At 39.8% G+C, this 27,156-nt stretch overlaps 1 protein-coding gene and 1 long non-coding RNA gene across 7 annotated transcripts; both read right to left on the bottom strand.

The window, feature by feature from the left end:
- Positions 1 to 797: 797 nt before the first annotated feature.
- GABPB1 (GA binding protein transcription factor subunit beta 1) lies at positions 798 to 23,873 on the bottom strand. Of its 6 annotated transcripts, none has more exons than XM_075100466.1 (9): positions 23,798 to 23,873; positions 16,360 to 16,467; positions 15,351 to 15,518; positions 14,685 to 14,879; positions 13,422 to 13,569; positions 12,958 to 13,071; positions 8,913 to 9,098; positions 7,504 to 7,619; positions 798 to 2,590 (listed from the first exon to the last, which is right to left on the bottom strand). In XM_075100466.1, the coding sequence occupies exons 1-9, from the start codon at positions 23,867 to 23,869 to the stop codon at positions 2,438 to 2,440; spliced, it is 1,260 nt and encodes a 419-aa protein (XP_074956567.1). In that variant the 5' UTR covers positions 23,870 to 23,873; the 3' UTR covers positions 798 to 2,437. The 6 variants fall into 6 exon arrangements, with proteins under 6 accessions (XP_074956567.1, XP_074956568.1, XP_074956569.1 ...); XM_075100467.1 differs by having other exon boundaries at positions 13,458 to 13,569; positions 23,798 to 23,870; XM_075100468.1 differs by lacking the exon at positions 23,798 to 23,873 and adding an exon at positions 23,534 to 23,730.
- A 594-nt stretch (positions 23,874 to 24,467) lies between these two features.
- On the bottom strand, positions 24,468 to 27,148 carry LOC142060358 (uncharacterized). The gene is made up of 3 exons (XR_012661711.1): positions 26,637 to 27,148; positions 25,897 to 25,970; positions 24,468 to 25,188 (listed from the first exon to the last, which is right to left on the bottom strand). It is a non-coding gene; the product is annotated as an uncharacterized LOC142060358 (long non-coding RNA).
- Positions 27,149 to 27,156: the final 8 nt, after the last annotated feature.

Below are 27,156 nucleotides of genomic sequence, written 5' to 3'. Positions count from 1 at the left end.
TTGGAAAAATTTTGTTACAGACAACGAGGAATAGAGTATTTGCTCACAGGAAGCAGAATTAATAGAAAAGGTTCTTTTCATTGTTTGCTACAAAGGCCTGTACCAGCGAAACCGTGGGAAATCCTCCATTTGGTCATGAACATTACCACTATCACTACTCAGACTAACACTGAAATTCTTATCATTATTAAGAGTTCACAGAGATTAAACTGTAGTTAACTTTGTGGGATGTGAGGACACAACCATTATTTTGATCACAGAATAATTCAGTCAGAACAATGACTAAACAGCACATTTATCTTGACTAACTGGTTCCTGCATTTACTGGTGACAAAATGGATAGTTTCAAAAAAAAAAAAAACAACCCTAAAATACAGCAATTCCCAGTTAGTCACTGCACAAGGCTTGCTTCGAGTCCTAGTACCAGCTGAGCATGATTATATCCTTGAAAACAATTTTTCTAAAAACCACCACCACAGATTTTCCATTTTTTTATTACCTTTTGGTTACTTTGGGGGCAAATCTACCAATTGGGATCAAATTTGCCAAATTTATACCAATATTAAGATATGTAGGATTTCTTCCCTAACTGCCAATTCTATAAACTCAAGTCAAAAGTTTGAAGAAGGAAGATTTTCCTTTGTATTGTATAATCCAATTCTTTCCCCACTCCTCCCTCCTACCTTCAAAGGCTATTCTAAGACTAAAACTGTTTCTTCGTATTTTTCTGAATGCCTAACACAGCACAACTTTGATCTTCTAATATGCATACAAAACAATTATATATATACACTATATATATGTGGAAAAGATATTTAATTGTAAAATAGAAAAAGTAGGCCAGAGTACAGTTTTAAGGGTAATTCTTCTGTGTACAGTATAGGTAAACTAGACTTTTTGCTTAAGTTCATATAAACAATTCCATAAAAGCAGTGAAACATGGAACAACAAAGCAAAGCACAAGAGTTTTATCTTACAAAAAAGGAATCTGCACAGTAGTTCAAAATTTAATGTAACACAGCACTGAACGATCTTAAGGCAGCTCAGTCTAAGCACAGCACTAGAAGCCAGCAACTCCTGAGATCTATTCCCAGTTTTACCACAGATTCACGTGGTCTTGGGCCAGTCATTTAACACTCCCTGTGTTGCACTTACACCCAGTTATAGAATTGAGACACCACCACTCACTTACCTGCCTCAGGCAGTACAGTAAGGGTTCTTTAAAATGCTCTGAAGATGTAACGTCCTATATTAATCCTAAGCATAATAGATCACTGCACAGACAAAAAAACACAGTCTAACAGTGAAGAACAATGACGCTAGGTAAGAAGAGCATCACTACAACATAAAAAATTACTTGTCTGATTGCAAAAATCCATGTAGAAAAAAAAATGTATCACTGAAGTAATTTCAAGGCTATTGGGGAAGAGATCAATAGAAATATTCTAAAAGAACTACTCTTTGTGTTCCAGTGGAGACATTCTTTTCTAGTCATTAATGAACTTTAAAATGTTTGTACAGGCAAACTGTAAGACACACAAAATGAAGTTTCAATGTCTCCACTACCAAATTTTAAATTGCCTCTAATATGTAAATTAAGATTTTTTTCAATTACAAATTACATTCTTCCAAGAAATATACCATCCACAATAAAACTGGCTGCTAGCTTACCTCAAATGACCTATAGGCTAAACATTTTTCTCATATTTTTTCACATCTTTGCTGAAAAATACCTATGCAAGATGTATGTGTAGAAATTATAAAAACATGCAGCATATGTACAAACTGAAAAGTTTAAAAAATATTAGCTTCATATACATGTAAATCTACTTGGATATATCTGAAATTAAATATAAAAATTTCACCACCTAAAATACAAAAAAAACCCCCAAAACAGAACAAAAAAAAAAAACCCAAAAATGGTTTTTAGAGAATCTGAGACAACTACTTAAAGCTGTACAAAGATTTCCACCTGGAAATGTCTTACTCAGAGAAGTTTAAGCTGTCACCATGTAGAAGTAACTGTTAATTCATTTTGTCACATAATTAATTTTTAAGTTGTCAGCTTAAATCAACAACATCACCCTTAAAACTGTTCTGTTTTTCAGAAGTTAGATTCATACTAAAATCAAAAATTTCACAAAAACATTGGCTTCTCGTGTTTCTGGATCCCTTCAAAAAGATTTATCAACTCATTTTGAAACTGTAAAAAAAACAACTATTTACAGTATTTCATTTTAAATACTTTTCACAATTTCTAAATTCAGAGTTTTTATGTTACAAGAAATTCATCAGAGCTCACGGCGTTAAGTCCAGTTATCAACTTGTAGCATCTCCTCTATCACGTAATCCTGTGTCTGTACCTATATAGCGCACAGTTCAAGATTGTACTGCAAGTTTTTAAAAGTAACAGGCTTTGCAGTATGTTCATTTTTTATTAAACAGCTTCTTTATTAGTCTGGAGGCGGTTCATTGCCTCTAGCTTCTGCCGGTAGGCCTCTGCTTCTTGTTCTTTCTTTAGAAGCTGCTGACGATATTTTTGTGCTTCTCTGTTTGCCTCATCCAGCTGTTTCTGAAGAGTTTCTCTTTCCTATTAGAAACAGAACCAGCAATATTTTGTCAAATATATATCAAATACAAGTTAAAATAGCAAATATTTTTCCTTTACATGCAGCTCAAGTGTTATGATTCATATGTTCATGTAGAAACTGTTCAGTTCTGACTCGGGCAAACCTATATGAATGCTGCTGTGTAAATTAGACATGAACTATTACACCAGACAACTCCCCACAATAAGGTTTGAAGCGTAAAACCAAATTTCTTTAGCTGAAAAGATACAAGCAAGTCTTCATGGAAAGAGAGTGAAATAAAAAAGCGGAAGCATGGTGGTCAAATACTAACAGAATATATTAACATTTCTCCAAGGATTCAATTCCCTTTGTTATGTTTTTTAATTGGAATTCAATCTAACAGGATTGCTCCTTTCTGTTGTATTTCTGATCAGCCAGTATAATGAAACACTGTTACCCAAAACCAGTTTGCACTGGAAAGTGACAGCTGCCCACTAACCCAACTGGTTAGAAACCTAACTGGTTTCTAAATGAAGCGATTGATACTATGCAATCCAGAGGTATAATTACACCCCTAAGGACACAATATTTTAGGAATTAACAGTCATTTAACCAGGTAAGATTTTCAGTTCAAAAGGAGTAACTTAAGGCTCCATCCTGCGTACAAGTTTGCTGGGGACAGCTACAAAATGGTTTCCAAGCAAAATAATAAGGGAAATGCCACTCCCTATGAAGCTGCCTTGGGAACTAAGGAGAACTTATTTCTATCTCTAGTGACGTAGGTACTGTCATTTTGTTTGATGCTACACTAAGCCCAATTGAAAAAGCAATTTGCTTGGAAAATAGTTTTGTTTTGATCTTCAACCAAACACCCTTTCATTAAAGTACATCATACTTTTATGAGTAAGGTAGTATTTGATTTCAAATCATTCTTTCCACTGTAGTTGTTAAGTAGCCACAGGAGGGAGGTTGTCAGAGAAACGAGCTATCTCCCAGAAAAACAAAACTGTTACCAAAAACTGAGGCCTAGTGAAAATAAGTTGCCTTTTCACCCTGTTCCCATCCCAGCAGTTCAGTACCACATTCACATTTAATACCTCCAACAGTTGTTAGAAGTTTCACCCCCCACATCCCCATAAAAGCATCCCTATTCTTCACCTCTTTGATGCACTCACATATTTTCATGGTCAGAGCCTGAAAATAGAAAATATTCTGCCTCCCTTCTACTTGCTACTGCTCTCAGTACTTGTCACAGTCACATTTAGCAGTCACATGCTATGCTGAATGTGCTGGAATATAATGACATACGTGATCAGATCATTGCTAACAGCAGCATCTGTATAGCAAAAACAACAGGTGAAGGAGAAACATTATTAGCAGGTTATAAAGACTAGCTATAATGCAGAACAGAACAAACTCCATTAATTGTAACCTGATTTTTCATACGACTTTAAGAACTGGAGGAAGCTAGCTAGGGTTTGCTTCATTTGGAGCATATGCTGATAAAATGAGAGCTCATCTGATCTTGCTTACTTATTAGGAGAGGAAGTTCAGCTTCCACCTCTGAAAATGTAAATTCTGCTTTTTAAGCAACTTTATGAATGGCCAATCCATGCAGCAACTAGACTGACGAATGCCAAAGGAACGGTAGAGCCTACATCTCAAAGGATCTGAAATGCACCAGTAATGTTCCATTACCAGTCCAACCAAAATACACTGCTATTTCTGTAAGTTATCTATGTCATTTAAGGGGAGTCAACATCTTACATAAAACAGCCTCTGGAGTAGAAAGTTGGTGAAAACAGCTACAAGACAATTCCCAGGGAAACAGTCAAAACAGTTGATCCTGCTACACATGGAAAGCAAACCTTCCCTCCCGAGGGCACTCAGTTCTGGGATATACTGAGCTGGGCATTACCTATCTCATAAATTTGTCACATAAAAAAAGGTCAGAAATCCACTACTGGCAAGAAGCAAAGCTGCTCTATCTACTGGGCTGCAGAAGAATAAGAACCACCAGTAACTCACTGGCCGGGGGTTCTGTGATGCATTACAAAAAGCAAGGTGCTATCACTACTATGGAGCATGTGCAGACTGCAAACACTTGGGGATGGAGAGGTTCTCAGACCACATCTTATGAGTATTTCCTACAGAAGAAAGAAATAGAGCCATGTACCCATAAGGAGTACAGCACATTAAGGAAGGGACAGATAAAAAGGGTAAAAAAAGGGTCAGTGGCAGAGACAAGATGAAACCAGCATCCACCAGGCAGACTAGCAATTCAAAGCATGTAGATTAGTCCAGCAACTAACAGGTGTAGTTTTTAGACATAGTCCTAATGTGAACAGCCTGAGTTAAGAAATTAAGGCCAAGTATACCATCTAACTAGGCAGTGGAAAGAAACCAATGTTTCTGGAGCAGCAAGGCAGATCTACAGTGGACTGAACAGTGAAAACTGGTTCCTTAACTTTGACATCTAGGAGGACTCTATATGGTCTATTAGTTTCATCAGATCCAGAAAGTGTTCTTAGGGCATTCTTTAGAACACATCTGAAAGTGTTCTAATTATCTGAAGTCCTTTTGTATCATTATAAAAACCTATCCAGCTAAAAATCAGATTAGAGGATCCTGAATGCTCTTAAGGAATCTTCTATTTTATCAGGAGAATTTTCTTCATCACATGTAACTTTTCTTAACAGTCTATATATTGACAACAGGCACACCCATAACTAAAGTAATTAAACCAAGCATTCTTTTTAACAACAGAAAAAGCAGAGACATTAATTCACTAATATAATTTTAAATCATGTTTTTGATTTTTAGTTTAATGACATGATTGTCCTCGTTCTACTACACATCACCCTCAATCATGCAACATGGGAGACAGTCAAATTCACAAATGAAAATAAAAATCACTTTAATGAATTAATGCATGAAAATGAGAAACAGTATCTGTGTGACAAGTTTTTTTGCTGCCATCCTTTGTCTGAAATACCAAACTGTTTAGGAAAACTGCTATCACTGTTCAAAATGAGCCAAAATGTTGGAACCTAACAGACCCAAATGAATAAAATCAAGACATCACTACAGCTTAGTCATTCACAGTACTCTCACAGGAAAGTTTGTCACCTCACATGAATGGGAGGATATTCAACTTAAGGACTTTCAAACTACAGTTAACTGTTCATACACTGTGAATTTAGAACAGCTGAAGAAAGCACTCTTAGCCTTCAATCAACACTTTATAATGAAATAAAGGAATGCATCACCAGTGAGGCAAAGAAACCAAACAATAAAAGGTTTTCTACATTAAAAAAATATTTTCATGAGTGGAGGGATCCCACTCCCTCCAAATTCAAGTAGCTACCACCTTCTATGATAATGAAGTCCGAAGTGAACTAACTTTATGTCCACTTCTTTGATGTCCCTGTTACCAATGGGAGGTAGCACCATACCGCTGTGAACCACAATAAGGTTCCTGAAGTCAACTGGCCTCCACGCAGAGGCAGAGGTCTGCATGTGCACTTCCAGTTGTACAGGTAGGGACAAAGTCAGGCATCAAAACTTGCACTTAAAGGTAACAGATAAAGCAACTCATTTAAACCAACTTTTGATATTTGAGAAATGTGTTTAAAATATATAATTGAAGCTGGTAATCCCCTTGAAAGAATTGTTTGTACTGTTATACCAAGTATCTGTCGTTAGGAACAGGTCAATTTATTCCTTAACCAATCTAGATATTTTTTTCCCTTTTCCTAACAGAATTATTAAAATACTTAAGGAAACGTAATTTCTTTTAGGAATAATTCAGGCAGATGTTTAAAAGTGTGAACAAAAGAAATGTTTTTATTGTAACAGTCATACATTTTAAAAATGCAGCAAGAAAATTTCAACTGTCATGATAATCTGTAATGACCACAAAGCTGCAAAGGCCGAAAGTATTTGATGTGACAACTTAGGGCAGGGAAAGCAAGTGATGATAGGTGGTAATTATTGTTATTAGACATGAATAACATTTACAGCACATACTGTACAAGAAAAAGTATTCAATTAGGCACAATTTGATAATATGAACAGAAGTTGGAGAACACAACCTTTGATAGATGAAATATGGAGTTGACAAAATGAGAATGTACAGCCTAGTCAAGGCAGAGAGCAGTTTTTGCAAACTTTTGACCAAAACTGGTCAGCACAGTTAGAAGTAACAGAAGAAGGAATGAGATGGCTGACCTATTGTGGCTAATGTAACAAAAAGCTATAATTTTAAATTGGACAGCTACATGTATTTGTCATATATAAAAACAAAAGCTCTCTGAATGCTGTTAGGTTTTCTGCCCTACAATTTAAATAAACAAACAAACAAACCCAGGATAGTGCAGAGATGTATAATAGCAAACTGTTCCAGAATTAAAAAGAAAAAAAAAAAAGACAGATAAAAATTGACAAACAGAATCTTACTGTTTCACATTTCCATTAACAGTAATCTAGATATCATGAATGGAAAGGAAACCTTGCTAAAAATATGATCTTACAATCAGGACAAGCATGTGGTCATAACAGAAAGATGAGGATACAGTACTCTGATTCACTGCTAGCGGAAAGAGTCAGGTTACTTGATAATATATCAGTACTCAGTTTTAAAAACTAGCTAGTGATCTTAAAGAAAAAACAGAAGTTTTCAAATACTTAAATAAGTGCCACATTTATGTGCACAACCAGAGGATGAAGCAAACAGCCCTCCTATATTCTTTTTTTTACAACAACTTCATAAAAGATGAATTGCAGTAACATGGGAGACTGAGCAAGTTATTGCTTCACACACTTCATTCTGTGGTAACACAGAAATTAAACTCTAGAACAACACAGAAAACCACAACCAGACACTCAGTGCTGAACGCTCTGGTTAACACATATCACGTAATAGACTCCTTACTTCTATTTCTGCAGATTCCATACGATTTTCAACAATCTCAATGCACTGTCTCTTCACTGGCGGTTCTTCGCTTATCACAGTTTCTTCAGCAATGTCTGTTGCTGGAACTGTTAATACTGAAAACATATTTGTACATAAAAATACATTTACTTCAAACAATATTTGCGCTATATATAATTCATATAATTAAGTAATTTTATTAACAGCAATAAAATGCAAAGGCTTTCCCCTGTGAAAACATGACTATTTATAAAGTCTGTACAGGGAAATTAACTAAAAACTTTAGCTGTTTGTATGCTACTAAAGCATTTTAAAATTCTTTGGTGCCGAGGTCTACAATAGTTAGCTGTCACTCTGGAGTATCATTGCCATTTGCCACAGTAAACAGATGTGGAAGTGAACTGCAGCAGTTACCAGTCTGTCAAATCTGTAATTTATATAGCAGACCATCTCCTTTATAATGGTTCTTAAGCAAATACTAAACACAAAACTGGCTTTTGATTTTAATTAATTAGAACAGTTTAGGTAATCTGAAAATCCAGTACTTATTAACCTTGGAGGAAAAAAAATTGGAGATCTAAAGGAATTCATACTCTAATTTACTCATGCAACCATCTGGCAAATAGTGTTGTGACTGTCACTTCAATTACTACCTACACACATTCATGCTTTTTGATAACTAGCTCTACATGTTCAGTACTGTGAACCAAATCATTTGCCTCCGGTGTGCAACTCTCCAAGCTCCACACAGAGGAGGAATCATTTTTGCCTAGAAGTGGCAGAGCACCTTTAAAACAAACCACCCAAAACACAGACACGTCACAAAAGAACACTTATTACACTAGCAGCTTCCACAAAGTACATATGGCACAACAGGACAATTTCCATCACCCTGGCTTCACTGGTTCTGTCACTGCTCTTCTAAAACCTCAAGCATAGTAGTTGGCTTTTGTTCTGTTAAGAACACACTCCATGCGATTTGCACAGCTTGCTTTGTGCATACCATTTCTAAATCCAGGCTCACTTCCCTGCAATTTTTCCAAGAGGGCTTCAGCATAAATATTGGAAGAAGTCTTTTGTTTTACTCCATCTCCTAGTTTTCATAACAAGAATGCAAGAATCAAGCTTACTGAAGGCAAAGCAAGTTGTTATCACTTTTCCTTTAAATGTTCCATTTCTCTTCCATACAGTTTAATAATTCTTCCATTCTTTCTCCTAATGCAGAGACTCAGCTGACATGTGTAACTCACTGAACTGCAGTGGCTCACATCTGAGCCTTTTGCAGTATAAGAATTCAAAGGTATTTAAATTGATAATTACACAAAACTGCCCACGCAATTTGCGCCTAACAATTTATTATTATAGCTAAAATAGTTCCTCAGGCTCGAACCGCCCGTGTTTCCACTCACCTTGCTGTCCATCTGGCATAGTCACAATGATTGGCTGCCCTATTCCACTGGTTGGAATCGAATGCAGATTACCAAGCTGAATGCCGTCTGTAACTATAGTAATAACTTGCTGACCTCCAGAACTGACAACTTGCTGAATAGCACCATCCACAGATTCTGCAGTCACAACCTCTTCTGTGGCCACAACTATCAACAGATTAGTAAAGGAATTAAGTCAATTTATAAATTAAGCTTTATGATTTCAAATGCATTTTGGTACAGCTCAGAAAAAAAATGTCTTCCATGCCTTTTAAAATCTGATCCCTTCCACCCCACCAATTAACGCATTACTACATATTATATTGTAAATAGAAATCTTTCACCACGTCAACGTAAAGCACTAACATTTTGAAATATACATGCAACTCTGTCCTCGCTTACCTTGCTCAATATAATAATTCTTTTATTTAGCATGTGTCCTAACACTCCACTTAAAACTGGTACTTTGGGTTCAGTGTTAACATGGCAGCAAGAACAAGAGTTGTTTTCAAGAACACAAATAACTTTTCCATTGTACACAAGCTGGACTAAGTTACACTAACAACAGAACAAAAAAAACCCTTAAACTTGAAATATTAGCTTGAAACTACTCCTCAACCAGTACCTTGCCAGGTGTACCTCAGGACCCAGCCCTGATTTCTCTGCTTACCGTAATGGTCTTCAGGACAGTAACAGACTGAAGGACCTCTAGAGAATCTTAAAGTTTTGTCCGTACTACATAGGTACTTCAAACACAACCACAACTTCATTTATTATACAAAGTATGAAACTGAACTAAAGGAAAAGTTCTGCAGATTTGACGTTTTTGTACCTTCGAAAGAGAAAGATAAAGCTAAAAAAGTAAAATAAACATTGTATGTATACAATTTTTAGGTAAAAGTAAAAATAAAAAGGTCCCAGCTCGACTAAGTATTTAAAATTCATTATTTGATTATCAGTATACAGCAGCAAACTCTCACAGTTCTATACTACATCTATAAGTCAAGGTAAGATAAGGGAAAGACTGCATTCAGAACTATGACACATACCACAGCTTGCACTATATACTGTAACTGGGGTCTTGCAATACTGCCCCCCCCTTTTTTTTTAAAGCAACAAGCTACTAAGACAAAGGGCAAGATCACTAGTAGCACAATCAAAGAATTTCAAGCACACTATGTATTATTCTCAATTTGTCAGGGTAAAAGCAAAGCCTTTGATTTAAATAACAGACATTAGAGTGCTTTCTATCTACAGAGATTAAATTAAAACCCTATAGACTGTGTTGTGATGCTCGAGATGAAAGAAGGTAGATAAAACCCTGAAGCTTTCACCTTTTAAGTTAATTACAATATAACACAAAAAAAAAAAAATCACTCTGTAGTTGAAATAATGACTGTAGTCATTGCCTTCTGAAGATCTTTATGTTTAGAGATTACTGTCCTACAGCACTGCTTAAATATTCATACAGTGTTTGTTCAGTAAACCAAAACAGTAAGTCCTACATGAATAACTGGTGTTGTACTGAACTTGATTTGGCTTCCAAGTACAGGCTCAGCAGTAAGAAAGAATACTGTCACCAAAAATTCCAAGTTGCAAGTGCCAATACTAGCTGCTGTGGCCAACAGCTCTGATGTTTCAGTTTCAAACTCAACATTGGGCTTTTAGTTCTGGAAGGAAACATTATTAGGTCTTCTTCAGACCTTGAAAGAAAAATGGAGATTTTGTCTAAAAAGAAGTTATTTTATGTAAAAGAAAGACATCCCCATAAACACAGTCCTTATTCCTCCCTTGCTCTCCTGTATCTATATCCATATAATCACTAGTTACCACACTACTTCATATGCCAAGGGAAAGCCGAAGTCATTTATAACAGTAGCACTATTATTTTCAATAATTTCTCTATTAATGTGCATTATTTTCTCCTGCAGTGTATGCACAGGGAGAGAACACCTGCACATGCAGTAAGACATATGCCTAATTCCAACATAAGCACACCAAATACTGCATTCCAAATACACATCTTAAACCAGATTTTTCTCTAATCCAACTAAGTTCCATACGTATATTATGCAACACATTTGTAGTAACATTCATGTTCTCATATATGCTTCATTTGAGTAAAATTAAAAAAAAAAACAACCAAACACCACCATGATTCTATTCAGCTCCAGCGAGAAGCACCTTTCTTGCTTTGGTTTTACAAAAATGATGTGTTTTTAACTGCAAGACATGAGGAACTAGGGGGAAGAGATCAGCATAAAGTTGGCTTGGAAAGAGGAGAAAAACAGAAACAACATAAAAGGCAGAACCTAAGTGCTTTGTCCAAGTTTATACAGTCCTAAACACAGGAGGCTAAATACAAGGTAAGAGCCAAAACCAGAATTCTCAATCCTACATTTTTGAGAGTATTCATAAACGGATCTTTTACAAGATGAGCACAAAGAGAAGGATTTGTTTTTGTTGCTGCTATTTTTCTTTTTTTTTTCCTTGAAGACACATACTGCTGTTGCACAGGTGACAAAAAGCTGCTTTTGTATTCTTTACACTTTATAAACTATTGAAGCAGTAAGAACCCAGGAAATACTTTCCAGACAGTACGAGTCTGCCAGATTGCCCATATACCTGCATAAAAATCAAAGCAGAAAAACTGACATAAACAGGAGGGTTAGGTATGATGCACACTGTGTTACTGAAGGTGGGAAGCTACTGCATCAAGACTTCAAGCCTATTCCTTCTGGCCTGTCATCTCCTGCCTCCTCTCAGGTAATTTTTATCTTCAGTGGTTTACTGAATGTAAACTGAATGTAATGTAGGTTGCACTGCACCACTGCAAGGGTAGGGCCAGGAAACATGAGAACACTGTTAGTTACCCAAGTCTATCTACTACTGAGTCCTAGATACACATTTAATGGCCTGTAATCCCATGCAATTCCTTCTCGAGTTTCTCTCTCCTACAATTAGGTCTGAGAGTCATTGAAATTTATTAATTGATTGAAAACATCAGCAGCTTCTTCTGTAATGAAAGGCACTGCATTCTGGTTTTGAATCATGCAATATTTAAATTCCATAGAATAGCAGAGCTGTAATTAGGTACTGCTTTGAGAAGTAGAAGAAAAGAGCTGTATTAAGAAGAAATCCTGCAGGACTTCAGAATACTTAGAAATGAAAATTCAGGTATGTGTTGGGATGCAGCTGTCACGCCAGCAAGTCTGAGAATACACTTCTCTTCTATTTTCAGCGAAAACTGCGTCCTTAAGGATGATGTAATCTACAGAGCTTTGATTATAAGACTCCTAAGTGCCATTTCTTTCTTCACTTTGGCATGTTGTAATGAACAAAAGTGAAAAAGTACACAAAGCAAGCACCACATTATTCAGGAAGAATGGAGAAAGATATCCGGGGCAACTTGCGGAGTATGAAACCTTGACCAAAGTTGCTAAGCTTACGTTTACCTGAAGTGCCATGACAGCGTACCAGCCTGAGCAGGACATACTAATCACTACATATTGTTATAAATGCAAGTAGAATGCCTCAATGTTGAAAAGAAGACCCACATACATTCTAACGGGCAAACTGCACATTAATATCATCAAATATTATTGTGCCTTTAGGGTGAAAGGTGAAGAAAACTGCCAACAAAGTGACTGCACGCAACATTGGGGGCCATTTCCCAATATTTAACAGAAAGAAGCATTCAAAGAATCATACAAACATTCTCCCACCTAATGCAACTAGACTGTAGGTAGACAAAGACGTGAATTCAATCACCTGAATTATGCTTGCTCTCAGCAAGATGAACGCTATTCACATTAGGCGCAGAAATACCAGTTGTGGTCAGAAATCTTATTAAGAAAGAATTGTACATACAAATCTAGCAACCTTCCAGGTAAAAGTAAAGGAAAAATTTTGTTCACACTGAAAAAAGGAAGATTGTAGTCTCATTTCTGTATTAACTGTATCTCCAAAAGCGCCAATTATGTACTTCTAGTTTATTAAATGAGGTTAAATGACTTCACTTTCTAACCTGGTGTTTCTGAAGAATTAGACAGTGGAGCTGATGCTTCTGCTAAAGCTGCCAGCGTGGCTAATACTGATGTCGATGAATTTCCAAACTGTACAGCAGACACGCCTGTTTCATCTAGTAGGATAAAAAAAAAAAGAAGTTAGGTCATAAATTTAAAACCAGTGAAGTCCTTTTTTTATTATTGCATTGAAGCTTTTAACACACACACTGTTCTCAGCAACATTCTGCTAAACCAAAGTGCTATTCTGAAGGCAAGTTTGTTAAGCAAATACAACTTCTGATAATTTATCTCCATGAAGACTGTTGTTTTAAGTACCTAGATATTTAGGCACATTAAAAAAACTGAAGAGGAACATGGTAACTTCTCTGTTCTTACCACGGTTTTTCCTCAAGCCTTTTCACTAAAAGGTGAAAACCTATTAAAGTATAAAATCCCAGTAGCTATCCTATAGGCTTCTAAATACCTGTTCCATTTGATGTATTTGCAGAAGATACCAGACCTGTTAGGTTCACCACCCCTCCAGGTCCGATGATGAACTGCGGTGTTGCTGCATGTATCGTCACAGTGTCTGGACTTTCTGGATTCGTATTGATTTGGTTCTGCATTGCAATCTAGGAGACAAAGGTAATAATATCGTTCCAGCTGTAGGTATAAAGAAGTTATTTACCTTGTAAGAACTAGAATTATTGCACATTCCACTCTAACAGAGAGAATCTCCCTTGTAACGCAATATACACACGTCATGTATTTACACAAAGCACAAGATGTGACATCAGAAACCCTTTTTGGCTGAAATCTAAAATGTCTGTTGAAGTGAAAAATGACACACAACTACTTCTCCTTACCATTTATTGTAAACAAAGAAGATCATATAAAGACAAGGCCCTTTTGTAGATGTGTAAGCTGAAGTATCTATAATAGAGGCCTGAAGAACCACGACTGCCGTGCCTGGCAGCTATATGCCACGAAAACGGGCTCTTACAGCTTAGTAATCACCACGAATTGTGGATGGCATTCTTCTTTTTGTCTTCCTTTGAATTATTATTGACTTTTACTTACTATGTCCTTTCTGCAATGAAGAGGAGGCTAAGGGAAGAGACCAGAAGTTCATACAGTTCAAGATGTACAGGAACAACAGATTTATACAGCGGCACAACGGTATTTTTCATTTGCTTTCTATTCTTTTCTCAATAACGCTTAGCACTTAATTTGCCTTTAAGAACACTATTGAACAGTAAGCACACATTTTCAAGAAAGTATCTATTATAATCCCAACCCAATCACTTATCCAACAATTCAATCCTAGTTTTTCTAATTCTGGAGAAAATGCCATCTCTTCTCCCCTCTCCTCAACTCCAACTGTTAGGAAATTAATATTCATATATGAGCTAACCGAATACTGCAGTAAAGTCAACTCCCTATTCTGCCAATATGTTTTAAGCTTTACACCTTGCTTGTGAAGACTCCACCTAGTTCTGTATACTACAACACTCAAATTTCAGAAAAGAAAAGATATTTATCCTTGACTTTGTAGGTGGTGAAAGCGCTCTTCAGCCAACTAATATTTACTAACATTAATCCCACTTCCATGTCACGAACTAGACTGGAGTTTAGCATTATCAGTCAATACATGGTCTCACACCTACTGTAGTAAAAGCTTAGTTTATCCCGTGTGTAAACAAGTACTTTGCTGTAAGCTCCCTGAATGTCATGAATCAAAAGTTACCTGTAATATTTCTGCAAGATCTTCATTTCCATTATCTACTGCAATATCTAACGCCGTTTTGCAAAATTTACTCTGAGCGTGAACATCTGCTCCGTACTTTATTAAGAGTTCTACAACTTCTTGGTGGTTATGTTCGGTAGCCCAGTGAAGCGCAGTCATTTTGAGCATGTCCTTCGCATTAACATCAGCACCGTGCTACAAACAAAATCATTGCATAAACTATGTCATTAGAAGTATCTGAAATAAATAATGCTGGTCACCGAAGGAAGCCCCAAACTGTCTTTCTCCAGCAGTAATGTCCTGTTATCTTACATTTACAGATTTATTAAAAGTACTTCAATCTAACTACCGAATACATCATTTACCTCAAATGATTAAATACTCCCTAAAACATAACGTGTCTTGGTTCTAAAAGCTGTTACTCACACAATGTCAAATTACAAAATAGTCTTATTTTGAAATGGCAATAAGTAATTCACCTGAAATCATGATGACTTTAATGCTAAAATAAATTACAGTTTAACAGGAAAACAAAGTACCCAATGCACACAATATAAATATTCATACCTTTTCAATGTTGATTTCATGACTAAAAGGAAATTGCAAATATTTTATCATAAACCACTGTAATATCCCCACCTCAGAACTTGTTTCAGCAGTCTTTACCTTAAGTAAAACTTCAACTATGCTGGCATGGCCTTCTGATGCTGCCATGTGTAATGGAGTTCTGTCCACTTTGGTTCTGGCATCCCGACTTACACCTGCTCGCAGCAACACTTCTGTTGTTGAGTAGTGTCCATACTGTGCTGCTAGATGAAGTGGAGATGTTCCCAACTGTAATGTAATGCAAAGTGTGGAGTTTTAACAGATGTCAGGATGACGTATTTCTTATTCTGGGGCTATCAAACTTGGGTGTCAGGCCACCACTTCAAAATAATTTTCCCTTCCAGTCTTAAGGAAAGAACCTGTCACAGCTTTTACAAAGTATGAAGGGGTGGGGGGCAGTGTGTGTGTGTGTAAGTTTAAATGTCTGTGCATGTTTTTGCTGTCTTTTTGAGGTGTGATGTTTCAAGGGGCCTAACCCCATTTTTAGTGTTGATCAACACACCATACCAACAGTGGAAGGGACCTCTGGAAGTCATTTAAGTCCAATCTCCTGCTCAAAACAGAGACAACTTGAAAGTTATGTCACCAAGTAGATTAAGGCTCTTACAGGCTTGCAGATAACCTAGAATTTTACGTACATGACCTCCCTATACAACCTGTTCAAAAACAGGCACCTCCAAAAGACAACCCAGAGCCCCTATATCAGGGAACTCTCAGCTGCACATATTAGGTAGTCAGGACTGCTTTCTTAATTCAGACCTTTTACTATCCTAAATGCATAAACACAATAACAAGAAGGATGACTGATGCTTCCTCCCATTAACTATTCCAAAGATCATCCTCAAAGCCACCAGAACAAGCTCATTCACAGTTTGTTACTAAAATCAGTAAGAGGTCATATGAAGAAACAGACAATTTTAATTTTAAATTAGACATTAGCTGATGTGACTGCAGAATTCCAAGATGACACTCCCAAGCCTTGAAATATGAATGCTTAATTGTAATAATCCTATTTCTTCAGGTGAGAAAAGTAAGACGATTTACCAAACACTGCAAAAGTTTTCATTACCCAATCTGTGGTAAAAGGTGCTCCATTTGCCATCAAAATGCGAACTTCATCATCTTGACCTGCTCGTGCAGCTTCTAGAAGTTTCTTTCCCAAATCTACTAGTGACATCTAGTGAAGTACATAAAGGAATATAAAGAAAAAATAACAACATTAATACTATTATAAGTACACAAATGCCACTGTCATTTTTTAAAATTATTATTTCTGAATGACTGTGAAAAGTTCAAAAACTGGAGCTTATATTTTAGCCATGGGAACAAGCTTTATTGATTGCAATAAACAGCCTGATCTTAGACTTACTTTTGTCAGCCAAACAGAACTGACACTGGGGTGAAGATTTCAATATTATAGTGCTGTAACCATAGCAGCTGCAAAGTTATATCAAACTAGATTTGATCTGAATGGGATGCACATTTCTTATATCAGAAAGCAGTTTAGAAGCTCTCACCTGATACCGCTACCTGCTGCAGCTTTGTCCAGCTTTCAAATGGTACTACTTCATGGCTGCTGTCACACGCCCAAAGGCACTACATTCACTTACCCAAAATGCCTACACCTATTTAAGAGGTATCATTATGTAAATATGCTTAGATAGACATGAAACACACCTTTCTGAGATCTCGTCCATCACTACCACTTCATTTTGTTCATCCTAAAATATTGCTGAATTCCTAGCTACAAAATGATGCAATAAGCATATATTATTATACTATTTGTATCAGACATATGAACTAAAACATCTGCCTGAAAACAAACACTACTACCTGCTTCAACTGTCTAGAGTTACTAAAAACACATTAAGTGCAAAATTTTGATTGAGATATGACCAAGACACTAGCTGAAAAACTTTCACATCATCTTTAGATAATCACTCTTTTACAGCACTCAGGGTTCCATACAGAATCATAGAATCATTAAGGTTGGAAAAGACCTCCATATAATACAGAGCACACAAAACTATACGTAGACAAATGACACCTATCTGTGTTCCTGCTGCATCAAAGACTTCCTAGTATAACATCTTTTTAAACCCACTCTATTTCATACTCGATATTAAATGTGTTCCGTAAAAAGAAAATTTAGAACTAAACCACAACTCACACTACTAACCAAAATATATCATCAACATTTTAGTCCTATAGCTATGTTTTCTGCTACCAGGACACTAAGAATGGGACAACTTTCATCTCTGTTTGGTTTCTGGTCACAAGCAAATTTAAGCCTGTATTACTAATAACAGCAGTTGCAAGGCCACGCAGCCAGTTTCCTACACAAAGTTAGGGTGATCAGTTCAGAAAGAAATCCCAATAGGATCATTTTTTTACCTCTTTTCTTAAAAATACAATTCTATCACAAACTCAATGTATTTAGAAAGTTCTCCACACCTGTCAAAATCTGTGTGGTATGTTCAACAAGCTGAAAGCTATTGACTTTGGAAGAAATTAGAAAGGCAGACGGAAATACTGCAAATGCAGACTCCAACATGTATCAGTAGAGCCATGAACTGAAGCAGATTACCTCTTTGTCTACAGAACTGACTGCAGGCAGCAATATCCCCTTCACCAAGACAATACTCCATTTATGTACATCCTTCTAGTACACATGGACATGTTGATTTGTCTCCAGGCAGAAAAGGGAAGAGGAGCAGGAAGGTGGCAGGACAGGACAAATACTGACAATGTAAAAAGGAAGGAAGAAAGGAGCAGAGTCAGATGCAGAGGAAGGGACAACAGCTGACTCTCTTCCATAAAGAAAAAGAACAAAGAGAAACAGGAATAAGAAAGTCTACTATCCCAGTTAAAGGGAGACACTAGGACTAACAATATAAAACAAATCATAGGACAGAAAGGGCATTTGGCAAGTGCAGCAGTGAAATGAAGGAATACAGCGCTCTCGTTATATGGCACCCTCTGTTTTTTTTTTTGGCAGGGGGCAATTTAAAGAGAGGAAAAACACACACAGACACACACACTTTTTTCTGGTTGTCTAACACCACCACATCAAGGTCCTCAAGCAAAACAAAAGCTGGAACTTAATGCAAAATACCGAAGTTAGGAACTAATTTGGAAAGACACCAATTCATTTTCCTTGTATTTATTTTTGTTTTAAACACCAGTAGAGAAAAGGAACTAGTTAAGTCTCCTTTCAGAATTACAGAATAATTGAGGCTGGGCAGGACCTCCCAAGGTCAGCTAGTTCAATAGCCTGGTCAGAGCTGGCCCAACAGGCACAGGCTGTGCAGGGCTCAGGCCTGTTGAGTTTTGAATGTCTCTGTGGACGAACACCCCACCACTTCAGCCTCATTCCAGTGTCCAACCACCCTCATGGTGAGAGCTGCCCTCTTTGTATAAGCTTATACTTAACTTATACTTGGTGCCTGTTAGACAACAAAAATAGATTAATTAAATTACAATCTGTACATTTAACAGCTACACCTATTCAGAACCCACTGGCCACATCTATACTGGTGAAATAAACTGCAAAGTTGTTACCAAAACCCTATACTGCAACATCGAGCAGCAAAAAAATTAAATTGTGGTGGACTGCAAAATACAAGTCTCACTCCCAGGAGACCTTAGGGACAAACTTCAGCTTGAGATCAACACCTTTTCAGAGTCTCTCTGAACCACTCCTGTTGAGCACGCTGTCAGAGTGACAGATCAGTTCTTACCTCAATGCAAAACTAAACAGCATTGTACTACTCTCAATAAGAAGTGTTCTAATCAAGGAAAAAAGAGGGACAGAGAAGATCATACACGATGTAACCTTCACTACATGTAGTACTTATATTAACCAACACTCTCTCGGTTGATATGAAGTGTTTGTATTTTAAACAAGAACAAAGCTTCACAGAAGTTTACATGTTTCATGATGTAGAATTTTAACTTCAGTTAAAAACGACACAAATTTCAGAAATGAAGTAAAAGTTTCCATTCTCATAGGACACTTGAAAGCATGCTTGGGCCATCTAGCGGAAGAAAGTTTAAAACACAGTAAACTTACACCAACTCAAAAATAAAAATCACATTCTATGTCAATAATGCACTAATAACAGCAACTGATGAAGCATTTCCAAAAGACTCACACACAGTTAGTCACTTTTAACCAACAAATACTAGCATTCACAAAATTTCTTCAGAGTAGTCAACCCAAAGCTGATTTCTACTTGACAGACCATTCCAGGGACCAGTATTGTAAGGTCAGGAAGCCCTTTAGTAATAACATGCCCCACACTTCCCCTGTACTCTTCTACTGCTAGTACTGGGATGTACCAAGAAGAGTCTGCAGTGTCAGAATTTCCCTTCCTTCCCTCTCCAGAAAAATTCTTCAGCTGCTCTCTTGAGATCAGTTAGTCACACTACAACAGAGCAGTCATACTATCAAAAGCAAAGTTCTACACATAGCACAACAAAATGCATTTAAAATTGAAATAATATCTCCACTTCAAAGCAGCACTCTTAGTTATGTACTGCTACTACTCTGTGCAGTGTTACAGAACAACTCTGCTGAACTGTGTTAGAGGGTACTCTTCAGTAACTGTCATTTCCATCAAGCTTGGCTAGCACAACAGCTGGGTAATAAGAGATTCTTTCACACAATAAAAACATCACTGCTCTGAAATAAAGGCTTCAGACTATTACACTTATTCTTACGCCAATCTGAGTATGTTTTCAGACTTCTAACAGCTCCTACACAACTGTGTGAACCAAGGGTTTTGTCTACAGAGTGACTAGGGAAGAGCTTCTGCTGGGTTTGGACTTCTCTGTATTAACCACCTCCTGAATTTCCACATTTCATTACTGCAGTGTATTCTGTACAGTATCATTAGCCAGATGCCAGAGTGAACTGGTAATTAAAGTTTACATCAAATTATCATTGCTATTTTACTTCTGGTAATAGTAATACTACTTACTACTAGTAATACTACACACTAGTAATACTACTAATAGTAATACTAGTGCTAGTAAAAAGTAATAGCAATACTACCTACTAATGGTGGTACTACATACTAATAGTACTAACGATAGGAAATCATACTGCTTTTTTGTATCTATCTTATGATTTAGGTTTTTATACATTCTGTGTAACTCTCAACAACATGTTGTTACCAGAAGGGTATATAACAGCACTTCACCGGAGCTTAGGTGGAGCTGTGTGTAAAATGGGCTCTGTGGGGAGGCAAAGGAGCTGAAAAACATGCGGCTTGGGAAGTCTGGGGTACCAAACCACAGCCTACAGACAACAAAGCAGCAGAGCCTGCTGTCCTAAAGGAAGAAGATTAAGTTTGGCTTAAAATATTGTAGCACCTTTCACACTGGTATCCTGCCCCAAGGATTTGGACCCAGCCTGTATTCCCTTTCTACCACTGCAGCCGTGAGCATCAGCCAGTCAAAATCAACAGGACACCTGCTAACATGGAGCTCTTGCAGCCACCAGTGTACCAAGGCATGCTCCTGAGAGACACACACTTATACTAGAAGACCATGGACTGCACCAATCCAATTTACCAGAAGACAAACAGACTCAGCATACACCGTACCTATGACAAGGATTTGCAATCATTCCTAAAAAACCCAGGTCAAAGTTCCATAAAATGCTAATTAAACAGGCTTCCCTACTGAAGTGACAGGCAGCAGAATCGTACTCACAGCCGTTACGTCTGGAAAAAAGAATGCCCTTTTCAGAATGTCTTTTTCTTTCCACTGTTTCAAAAAAAATAATTTTAAAAATCCACCTGCTTCCCCAGACCTGATCTTCAGAAATGCTACAATCCTACTGATTCCAACATTGCACAGTATCGCCACAAATTTAGAACAGCAATTTCCAACTAATTCTATATGCCTATCCAGACCAAGGTCAAAAATATTTTTAAGTAGAGTATAAATAGTTAGCAACAACTATTTAAATCTTTAATCAGGCACACAGTTTTGATAATTTTTAGAATTGAAATAATAAGATCAACTTGGTTTGGTTTTTTTTTTAATCCTGATATAATAACACAATACTTGAACTCTGAAAAACTCTTCAAAAAGGTTTTTATTTCAATTACAGTTTTGTAACTTTTAAAGGAACCAGAAGGTTTGCATTAAACCCAGGCATATTTCCATGTGCTAGCATCTCTTAAAAACCTTGGCTTGATTTTATAATTTAACAGAGATTATAGCAAGTCACATGGGATAAACTCAAAAAGTTCTTGTATTGTTTCCTAAGTGAATGATACCCTTCCAAATGTATTTGGACAATGATTTCATGTCATACTTCAAATCTTAATATAAATATCACAGGCTTAGAATAGCCACACTTCTATTATGATAATTAAAATTACACTAATATATAAACAGCAGTGGGCTTTAGTTCCAGTGCTTTCAGCTTTCCTCTATGTCTGTGTTGTGTTTGTAGTAAATTCTCTCTAGTTTGTTTACACAGCACCATGACCTTCATGTTGGACTATGTATGCACCACATGAAAAATATCTGATCTGAGAAGAAAGATCAGAAAAGCAAACATACGGTTGAATAGCTTCGTGGTTAAGATAGTCAAGCCTGTATTTACACAGGTCTGTCCTCCAACTAGGTTTATACATGAATTTAAATTAGCAACAATCATCAGCATAACTCTATTAAATAATGCAGATGGTAGAAAAGTCTCATCCTTAAAAATGAGACCACAGATCTGGCTGTTATCTGCAACAAAAAGCAACAACTGAAAAATATTATTATGCAACAAGGGTGAACCACTGGCACCAACCAAGATTTGGGTTGGCACTGCCAAGAAGCTACAAAGCTTTCACAGACAAGTTTGGCACTGGATACCAAAAAGATGTTATGGCAGCTGTGACTGACATGAAGAATCTTAAGGGCTTGTTCTGTAGCCTTTGAACTAACTGTTCTACAGTCTTAAGAGTATGTCTCAGATCAATGGAAACTTGAAAATATCCTCAAACAAAAATCACCAGCCTCTCTAATTAGAACGTCTGTTCTATTATGAGGAAACTTCCTTAACAGTTTCTTTCTAGCACACAGGTCCAAAACAAAAAAAACCACACCCCTAGAAAACAGTTTTCATCAAAGAAAGTGGACAACAAACAAGAGCCTACACCTAGCATATGCTGATCTGCATTGTGTGCCCCCAACCTTACACAGATTTGTGCACCCTTACAAGTACTTCTACATGCATACACACTTCAGCCAAACTGCTTAGCCTTACTAATACTTGGGAAGTAATGAGTAATTGGAAGAAAACCATTATAGCACGCCAAAGTGTGCATTCACTTCTAGCACATTCAACGCTAATATGCAGCATTTACTATTAGATAAAAGCTACCTTAGTAAGCACGTGAAAGGACAACGTAAAACTGCTTTAAGCTAAAAACTCAATGGGGATTTCACCGACGTGCTATCAAACAGAGCCTCACCAGCTGAAGCTACTTTGACTACCAGGAGAGCAAAGAAAAACACTCCGAACCACCACATCTCAGCCCACGTTTGTGCTCCCATCGTACGCTTTATTGAGAGTCCGAGGCAAGAGTTACAGAGTGCGGGGCAGGAGGCTGCAGCGGCGGGAAGCGCTCCCCTCGGGGCACCTTTGGCGCCAAGCTCCGGCGCGCAGCAAAGCCGCCCCGGGCTGTGACAGGAACCGATGGGCAGCCCGCCCCACGCCAGGCCCGAGACGGGACCGCCCGCCGAGGAAGCGGCGGGCCCCGTTCCGCCCCTCAGCGCCCGGGCCCCTCGCCGGGCGGGCCGCGCCGCGCTCCCCCGGGTCCGTGCGGCACGCCGCGGGCACTCGTGGCCACCCGTCCCCCCGCCGCGCCGGCGGCCCCGGCCCCGGTGCAGGCCCTGCCCCACAGGCCGCGCCCGGCGCCCCGCGGGGCCGCACAGGCCGCCGCCGCGGCCCAGGCCGGAGCCGCCGCTGCCCGCGCCCCCCGCGCGGCGGGGTCCCCGGAAGGCCGGCCAGCGCGCCCGCTCTCCCCAACAGGAAATCCTGGCTGGGCTGGGCGCTGCGGAGGGAGCCGCGGCGCCGGGTTCCGGGGGAAGTGGAATTATTTTTTACCAGCGAAGAGATCAACTTCCACATCCGGTAACAGGGCCCTATACAAAGGCGCAGACTGACCTGGAAAAGCTTGGCCGGCCCAGGGGGGTGAGGGAGAGACGAGGCGCGGGGATGGGGGCCTTACCGTGCTGCCGTCCCGGCCGCCGCCGCCGCCACGACAACCAGGGGCGCTGGAGGCCGCCGCTCATCGGCGCCCAAAAGCCCCACACAAAAGTCCCCGCTGCGCCTGGCGGAGGGACACGGCAGGCGTCGGGAGGGGAGGGGCGCCGCTCCGCCGGGAGCCGCGCCGCCCCGCCGCCAGCCCGCGCTCGGCCGTGAGGCGGCGGGTCCCGCCCGCGGGCGGCGCCCCCGGGGGCGCCCGGCACTTACCGTGGGGTGCGGGTATTACCTTATTACACAAATATCCCCGACAAAAGGGGCTCGGCGGAGGGATACGGCCTCCGCGCCGCCTGCCGCGCATGCGCGGCAGCGGGGGGAAAGGCGGGGGAAGTGGGGAGTGGAGGGGCCCGCCATGTTCCGTCCCGCTTCCCGCCCGGTGGGGGGCAGGGCGCTGCCCGCCCCCGGCGTGCCCGGGGAGACCCTCCCTGTAAGCAGCTTCAGAAATGAAGGAGAGGGCCGCTGTCCCGCATGCCGGCCTTCTCAGGCTCCTCTTCGCTGCGGGGGTCACCCTTCCCGCCTCATGGCCGCTGGGGCTTGGGGTGTGCGTCAGGTGAGGGTGCCCTAAGGAAGGGCTTCGCTGCCCTGCCTCCCCTAGGCAGGGCTTTAGCTATGCTTTGGGATCACAGAGATAGGATGTGATACGGATGACAACTGCAAAATGGCCCCAAGCCTTGCTGTTCTGTCAGAGAGCTCTGGCCTTCAGTTCCAAACCGGCATTGGACCCAACACCCCAGTGCCTGAAATGTTTCTCTTGGTTTTGTTTCAACAATGAGAAATGGTCGTGCTCGCATTCTCCCCAAAACTATTCAAAGTCACCAATCTTCTGATACCACCATAAAGGATAGATCCCATAATCCATGTCCTTCAGAAGAAGATACCAGCCACAAAATTCTGCTCAGTTATTTTGGAGATCGTAGTACCTACTACATAATCGGAGGAATAGTTGTGACAACATTGTTTACAGGTCCTCTTTTTTTTTTTTTTTTTTTTTTTGCCCTTGACCTGCCTAACACAGCTTTGGAGAAAATACAAATAACCAGATTCCAAAGAGCAAACCTCGCCTCAAAGATACCACAGAACTGAATCCTCAAGTCACTGCTGAAACAAACCCATTTGGTCCAGGAGAGGAAGCTCTGTTTCCCTCGCGTGGCAGATGAACAGCCATCCTGGCTGAGTGCGATGGCAGGACTTATGCCACCCTGGCTGACAGGACTCCCCCCAGTTCTTGCAGTACTTTTGATTTGAATTAGGCTGCAGGGAGGAATTCTCCATGCACTTTTTGGAAAGCCGGTTATTCCTTCCTTTATATGCCGTCACCTGGTTCAGGGACCTGTTGACGTATTTTTCTAGGAGTGATAAACCAGAAGGTGGCACTAGAGAACAAGTCCGGACACCTCCCCTCAGGGCTGTCACTTGTCACCAGGGTACAGAAACCTTAAACCCAGCCTTCATCACATCTCTTTTTCGCTGTTGGTAAGCGTTCTGTGTCTCTCAACGAGCATGTAGCTTGCCAAATTATGGATTTTCATTTACACAGTAGCAGTAGATACAGGAAATACTATGATGTCCTCACAGGCATGTGCCAACGAGCAGGAATGCCTCATGATGTTAGCTGCAGTGCTACGGAAAAGCAAAACATTCTTTGTTATTGAAAATCTTGTATAGAGGTGAAGAATGCGGTCTGCATCTGGTCCACGCAGACGGTACATGAGTTTTCATTATTATGATCACAACTTCTATCTTCAAAATAATCATGTCTAACGTTGGGGTTTTTTGACAGAATTCACCAGAAGTACGTTTACAAGAGAGACACTTGATGTCTGATGTAGGCAAGTCAAAACACATTTCACACCTGTAAAGTACCTGGATTATTTTAATTTATTTTATGGTGCTTTATAAGATAGTTTATAGGTTTTATTAATGTAATAATCTAATACATTGTATTAAAAAGCATACCAATTTCTACTGTTTAAAATCCTTTTTTTATTTATTCAATACTGCTACACAGTAACATACTTGCTGATAGGAAAATGTACTTTAACCTAAGGCAACACCAAAACATGTTGTAACACAATCAACATGATAGCATGTTTTAACAAGTTCTTGAATATGGTAAAGCTAATTGTACAGGCAAGTCCTCCCCAGCGCCTTTCTATATATGGTTGGGTTTGCCCATACAAGTAAGACCAAATTATTTTATGATGCAATTTCTTTATATAAGGGAAACAGTAAAAGGGACACTCATGAGTCCAGTTTGGAGAGCAGCTAACATGATACTTTACACTATTTGCACACTTAGATCCCAAACCTTGACATCAGTGGACTTACCCCTTCCATCATGTCATAACTTTCTGGCACGACCCATCTTGGCTGAAACAAATGGAGCAGTTCTGAAAAGGGGACTTAGAAGAGCATTGTGTTATTAATATTATTCAGTTCAATGTTAAGCAACTTACTTTGGTATTAACCTCTCTGCACAATGTAGAAGATTTAGAGCTGTACTTGTTTCTCCCAGAATCTTTTACATGTCTGATCACTTCTATGCACTGGAAGATATTGCTTGAGCCTTTCAGGTACCCAATACAAACCAACATTACTGTACCACTACGCACTGTGATACAATTAACCCTTCTGGACAATGCATCAGTAGTATTTTGGAAGGCTACATGAAGACAGGCATCTTTCTCATTTTGGCTTCATGACCTCCCAGTTTCCCAAAGTGGCCAAGGAAAACTGCTGCAGTTCACAAGACATTTCTACTGGCAAAATAAAGCAGTAGATTGAAGTATTTTAATTGAATCCCCTACCTTGACACAGATAGGGGACAGACTGGGACTGTGGCAGGACAGAGCATCTTTCAGTTTGTGTAAGATCTTGATGGCATGCCCTGCCTCCCCGACTGACAGGGAACAGGCTTGGCACCACCCTCTCCCCACCCTTCTCCCATGTTTTACATCCCAGTATGACTACATCAGCATGCAACACACACCCGCCATCCCTGAGATAAAATGTTTGTAGTAACACCACAAGCTGCACAGAAAACAGCAAAAAATAAGAGCTGAACTTACAATGTCCCCAGTCAACGCAGTTTTCTCTAGGGGGAAAAAAAAAAAAAGGGCTATTTTCCTAAAGCGAGGTGTCTCGCCTCCCACGCCAGGTTTCACAGTGCATCGGAAGGACCAGTTTAGCACCCCGTACAAATGCTGGATGACCCACAAAATGTGCCTGATCTCGGAGCCCGCTTTTAGCGGCTTGGCCTCAGTAACACGAGGAGCCGGGCCAGCAGGGCGCCGGGCCCTCGGGGGTCTGGCAGGGCAAGGCCTAGCGGCCTCGGCCCCGAGGAGCGCCCAGGTGGCAGCCACGGCGTGAGGGGGCTGTGGGTGACCCCCACTCCCCGTGAGCCCTCTCCAGGGCGGTGGCGCTGAGCCGCGCTGACCGGCCTCTCCCTTCTCCCCCTCGCACTGCCCCCAAAGCCACCCCCGGCTCCGAGGAGCTCCACGGCAGAGCAGGTCCCCGCCCGCGCCCCACGGAGCCCACAGGACAGTGACTGAGTCGCGGACTCCCTCCCGCCGAGTCCCCCCCGCGGCC

This window comes from Phalacrocorax aristotelis, chromosome 7 (genome assembly GCF_949628215.1).
Source record: "Phalacrocorax aristotelis chromosome 7, bGulAri2.1, whole genome shotgun sequence".
In the NCBI taxonomy this organism is placed as follows: Eukaryota; Metazoa; Chordata; class Aves; order Suliformes; family Phalacrocoracidae; genus Phalacrocorax; species Phalacrocorax aristotelis.
The sequence above is the reverse complement of the archived record's forward strand: the minus strand, read 5'-3'. Positions and strand labels throughout refer to the sequence as shown.